This window comes from Tamandua tetradactyla, chromosome 4 (assembly GCF_023851605.1).
Source record: "Tamandua tetradactyla isolate mTamTet1 chromosome 4, mTamTet1.pri, whole genome shotgun sequence".
NCBI lineage: Eukaryota > Metazoa > Chordata > Mammalia > Pilosa > Myrmecophagidae > Tamandua > Tamandua tetradactyla.
In genome coordinates, this window is record NC_135330.1 from 88,693,242 (window position 1) to 88,698,993 (window position 5,752).

A 5,752-nucleotide genomic window follows, 5' to 3' on the forward strand; every position below is an offset into this window, starting at 1 on the left:
AAAGTTCTGAAAGTAGTTGAGAGACACTCAAGTATATTTTGCCTAGTTAAATCAGATTAGCTCATTTTGATATTTTTAATTCTACATGTGCTTCTTTTATCAAAGCATAAAGAAAATCTAGAATTTAATATCAACCATCCCATCAAATTAGTACTTAAGTATACACCTATATGAAGTAACATATAACTAAAAGAGACAGGCTGGAAACTTATTATAAAGCACATCTTCACCCATACTAGTTTCTATTTTTTCTAGCAACAATGAAGTAAGCTTTATTTCCAATTTTTAATCAAATATTAAAAACATATTTTAGAAAAATTTCCAAGAACCTAAAATTTTGAAATGTTTTTGAAACAAGGCAAAATGTCTATAACCTTTAAAAATAAGGCAGGTATTGAAAATAGAATAACAGAAGATCCCAAGCCAAAAAATTAGTTAGGGGTCCTTTGATTTTCTTCAGGAAAATTATACTAAGGGTCTTAACTGGGCATTTCATAAAGTTACAAAATGTAAAGATAACATGTTAGAGTTCTGAGAGTGTGCAGATCTCAAATGGTTAGAAAGTACATGAAATATTTAGTAAATTGAAAGCATATTTTACAATATCTAACTCTTAAAAAATCAGCTAAAGCCCTCAAATAGAGTGCTGTGAAAATAATTATGATAATCAAGTAATATAGTTACAGATTCACTGAGCCTTTTCACTGTCTGCTCATCAAAATGTCCATTTGGGTTTCAGATGGCTGTGTAGAGTGGGTGCAAGAGATACATCCATGAAAGGGGTGGACTTGCTCTATGTAACATCTTTGAATTAGAATGTTTACAAGCCCATATACTTAAGACTGCATTAGCAACCCCATCCCTGAATCTCTGTACATATTTAGTCACCACAATAGAAAAGTTTCAGCCCCAACATATCAGAGGGGAATATTTAAAAGAATTTAGAATATCTTGGGACAGAAGAAAAATTAGTTTACATCTATGATCATCTGAATAAATACAGAGTTTTCACTTTCCTTTACCCTATAAAATATTTGTTTGTGTGACTGTGAAACTAATCATCACATCACAACACACACTCTTTGTATTGTTAATGAAATTATGCATTAGCATTTGAGTCTCACACTAAGGGAAAAGATTTTAGAAAGTCATTTTTGCTCTCTGTGTATAGCTCTGTAAATGTATACTAATTTATTAACATTTCCAAATCAAGTTATGTTTTTATATGCAAAATCAATCTTTCCAGTTCCTAAATCTGACAAAATAACTCAATATTTGGAAAGAGAAAAAATGACTTCCAGAAATATTATCTATTCAAGAAAATGTTTCCATTAAAATTTAAATGTTCCAAGTATGTAGCCATTATTATCAACTACCTAGTTTATATAAGTGAGACCATATATTTGTCTTTTTGTATCTGGTTTATTTCTTTTAGAATATCATTGCTGTGGTGCATGAATCAGAACTTCATATCTTTTCACAGTTCACTATTATTCCATTGTGCATATATACCACATTTGACTTACTCATTTACCTGTTAATAACAATTTATTTGTTTCCACCTTTTGGCTCTTGTGAATAAAGCTGATAAAACATTGCTTGTAAACTATTTCTTCAAGTCCTCACTTTCTATTCTTTTGGGTATGTACCAAGAAATGGGATTGGTGGGTTGTATGATAATTCTATTTGCAATACTCTGAGGAACCATAAAATGTATTTGCACAGAACTGCAGAATTTTACAATGCTGCCAACAATTTTTAAGGGATCCTATTTCTTCACATACTTCCAAACACATATTAATGTCTGCATTGTTTAATAGATTTTGTATTTATTCAGTAGATTGCTTTTCTTTGGGATTTTCCAAACAAATATCATTTTATTTGTGTATAGAAAGAGTTATTTATACCTTTCCAATTTGAATGTCTTTTATTTATTCTTTCTAGCCTAGTTGCTTTGGGAAGGATTTCCATTAAAATGCTCAATATCAGTGGCGAAATTAGGCATCTTTATCTTATTCCTGCCTTCTGTGAAAAGAAGTCCATTATGCAAACTTTGAATATAACATTCACGGTGAATTTTTATATTGGAGAAGTTACTTTCTGTTCCTATTTTGCTGAGTGATACCATAAAAATATGTTGGATTTTGTCATATCCTTCTGCATCCATTGCTATGACCATATGATTTTTCTTTATTCTGCTAATGTAGTGCAAAACATTTACTGATTTTCCTACATGAAATACCATTTTACATTTCTAGAATGAATCAAATTGGTCATGGTTCTTTAAAATTGCTGTTGGATTCAATTTTTAATGATTTATTGAAGATTTCTGTATCTATATTCATAAAAAATGTCTCCATCACTTTCACTTATTTTCAATATGTTTCCACTTATATTTGTCACAAAACATGTCTTAATTTCCTTTGTGATTTCTTGTTTATCCCACTAATTTTTTAAGAGCGTGCTGTTTAATTTCCACATATTTGTGAATTTTACAGTTTTTCTTTTCTTATTGACTTTTAGCTTTATTCCCTTTAGGTCATATGCTGATATTTTTAAATTTATAAGATGTCTTTTGTGAGCTAACAGGGGTCCGTCTCTTAGAATGATTCATGAACATTGAAAAGAAAATTTATTTTGCTCTTGTAATGTTTGGAATATATTCATCAAGTACTCTGTTTTCATACTGATCTTAAGTCAAAATGATCTATGAATTACTGAAAATGGTTGTATTTAAATCTACAATTATGATTGTAGAACAGTCTACAATTTGGTCAATGAATGCTTCATTTATTTGGGGGTCTGTGAAAAGATGCATAAATGTTTACTATTTTTAGGTCTACTGGTTGTTTGCCCATTTTATTTACAAATAGTGTCCTTCTTTGTCTCTTGCAGTAGCTTTTCAGAATCACTTTTTCTTATATTATTATAGCTACAGCCAGACATAAAAAGACAAATATTATGTGTTCTCACTTATATAAAATATTTTGAGTATTTAATAGATTCAGAAACAATAAAAAGTTTACCGGAGGCCAGATTTGGTATATGGAATTTATGTATGGGATTGGGTGTGTTAATTGATGTTGAACTTCTGGTTTGAGCTTTGGAAAATCTTCATTTTCACTCTGGTAATTTTGATAAAATATGTAACTGAAATAAAACAATTTAAAATGTAAAAATTATCTTTTCTGTTTTTTTATCTATTAATTTTTGCTTAGACCATGTATACAGTACAAAATGGCCCATTTTTGGTTACAAGATAACCACATCCATGAACATAAATCAGTGACATCAACTGATTGTCATCAACTATACTGTGCTACATTCAGCCTCATCAGCTATCAAAAAGTTTGCATCACCCCAAATTGAAATTATATACATATAAAGCAATAACTCATACTCCACACCACAACTTGTCTCCGAATTATTTTTTCATTTGCAGCGTTATTCTTGTTTGAAGTCATGGAAAACAGAAACCATACCTCAGATTTCATTCTGCTAGGACTCTTTAATCATACAAGAGCCCACTTCTTCCTCTTTGTGATGATGCTGACAATTGCCTTCATCTCACTTCTGGTCAATGCCCTCATGATCCTCCTGATCCACTGGGACCACCGCCTTCACAAGCCCATGTATTTCCTACTGAGCCAACTATCCCTCATGGACATGATGCTGGTTTACACCGTTGTGCCCAAAATGGCTGCTGATTACTTGACTGGCAAAATGTTCATCTCCCCTGTGGGTTGTGGATTCCAGATCTTTCTCTTCCTCACACTGGGGGGTGGAGAGTGCTTCCTCCTGGCAGTCATGTCCTATGACCGCTATGTGGCTGTATGTCACCCTCTGCGATATCCCATCCTCATGAGCTGGAAAGTATGCCTGAGAATGATTTGGGGGTCTTGGATTCTTGGAGCAGCTGATGGTCTCATGCAGGCTGCTGCTACCCTGAGCTTCCCATATTGCAAGTCACATGAGATTGATCATTATTTTTGTGAGGCTCCTATGCTGTTGCACTTGGCTTGTGCAGACACTTCTGTCTTTGAGTATGCCATGTATGTCTGCTGTGTATTAATGCTTCTAGTCCCAATATCATTGATTCTGATTTCCTATAGTCTCATCCTAGCTGCTGTTCTCAACATGCAATCCACAGAAGTTCGCAAGAAGGCTTTTGCCACCTGCTCATCACATTTGGCTGTGGTGGGACTCTTTTATGGAGCTAGTACATTTATTTATATGAGCTCCAAGTCATACACATCAGCTAACTATGACAAGATTGTATCGACATTTTATACTATCTTTACCCCTGCACTGAATCCCCTTATCTATAGTTTGAGGAACAATGATGTGAAAGGAGCCTTGACAAAGTGTATGGGTCAATGTGTTGCCTTAAATCATAACTAAGATAATTTTGGTTTACCCAATGTTGAAGACTTTCTAAAATTGTAGTCTGTGATTTTCTCAGAAGGTAAACTCTTCTTCACATTTAAGTATGTATTTATAGATTCATATGTTTCTTCTATTTTATTTGAAAAGAAGATGAATCTCCACACTTCTTTTCAGTTTCTAAGATGTTATCACAAAATCATCCTGTGTGTTGTTAAACATCTGTGAATCACAAAATCTTAGTAACTTATTTATATGGTATATATCACAGCAAATATTTGTGATAATTTTTGTGAAATAAATACTACACAGATATTGAAGGTTTATTGTTGACATTTTTAATTGGAAGTATAACTTGTGGACAATACATTTTCAGATATGAAGTAGACCTTTAGCTAGTTTTTACAAGTACAAGCTCTCATGTAACTCATCCCCATTTTCAAGAGAAACAACTTCTGTCACACCAACATGAAAATTTGAAACACATTTAATACAACAGCTGTGATTTTTGTCAAAATGTTTTCCTTGAGTCTATTCTAGAATTTTACATAAATGGATACTTTATTTGGTGTTTCCAGCTTCCATCACTTAAATTATATTCATATCTTCTGGCTTCTTCCACATATAACAAAAATGCACATACACACACATTATATATAAGTTTATACATCCATGCAATTTATACATAATCATGTGTGTGTATGCACACACTCTATATTTGAAATGTGTCTTTTCTTTTTTATTACATATTACTATTCCATTGTATGGATTTATCAAAGTTGTTTTTATATTATTTTGTTCATTAATATACATGTGATTTTCAGGTTGGAGCTTTTATTAGTAAAACTACTTTTTATCATCTTTTGGTGATTATAACTTCTTACTTTTATTATGATTATGATTACCTTTTTAATAAACTATTTTTAAAGAAGATTTACAATTTTATATTCCCACTAGCAATTCTGGCAAGTTATATTTGCTCCCTATAGACAGCAATGTAGAGTTTTGTCAATCTTCTTCATTTTAGCAATTCTAGTGGATGTAGAAGCAACTCACTTTATCACTAAATTAGGCCTTATTAATTTTATCTTACTTCCACAATGTCTAATATCATCAACATTCATTCCCACAAATACAGTCCCCATATTTCTGCCTTTGAATTTAGAACAATCATGCAGTTCACTTGAAGTGTAGCATACTTCATTATGGCTTACACTTTCTAACTCATCCTTTGGTTTCTGCTGGTAACTTTGCTTACTTATAGGCCTAGAGCAAGATGTGTGGTGAGCAGTAGTTCCTGAAGAGAGTCAACAGTCTTAAAAGATATCTCCATCAAAGGAAACTATTACAGTATTTCTCAGGAATAACC

At 32.2% G+C, this 5,752-nt stretch overlaps 1 protein-coding gene across 1 annotated transcript; it reads left to right on the forward strand.

Moving 5' to 3' along the window:
- The first annotated feature begins 3,462 nt into the window (after positions 1-3,462).
- LOC143680349 (olfactory receptor 2T8-like) lies at positions 3,463-4,401 on the forward strand. The gene has a single exon (XM_077156831.1). The coding sequence runs from the start codon at positions 3,463-3,465 to the stop codon at positions 4,399-4,401; it is 939 nt and encodes a 312-aa protein (XP_077012946.1).
- The last annotated feature ends 1,351 nt before the right edge of the window (positions 4,402-5,752 follow it).

Bases quoted from the DNA above. Each gene is read 5' to 3' on its own strand.
- LOC143680349 (XM_077156831.1), top strand. From the start codon at position 3,463: ATGGAAAACAGAAACCATACCTCAGATTTCATTCTGCTAGGACTCTTT.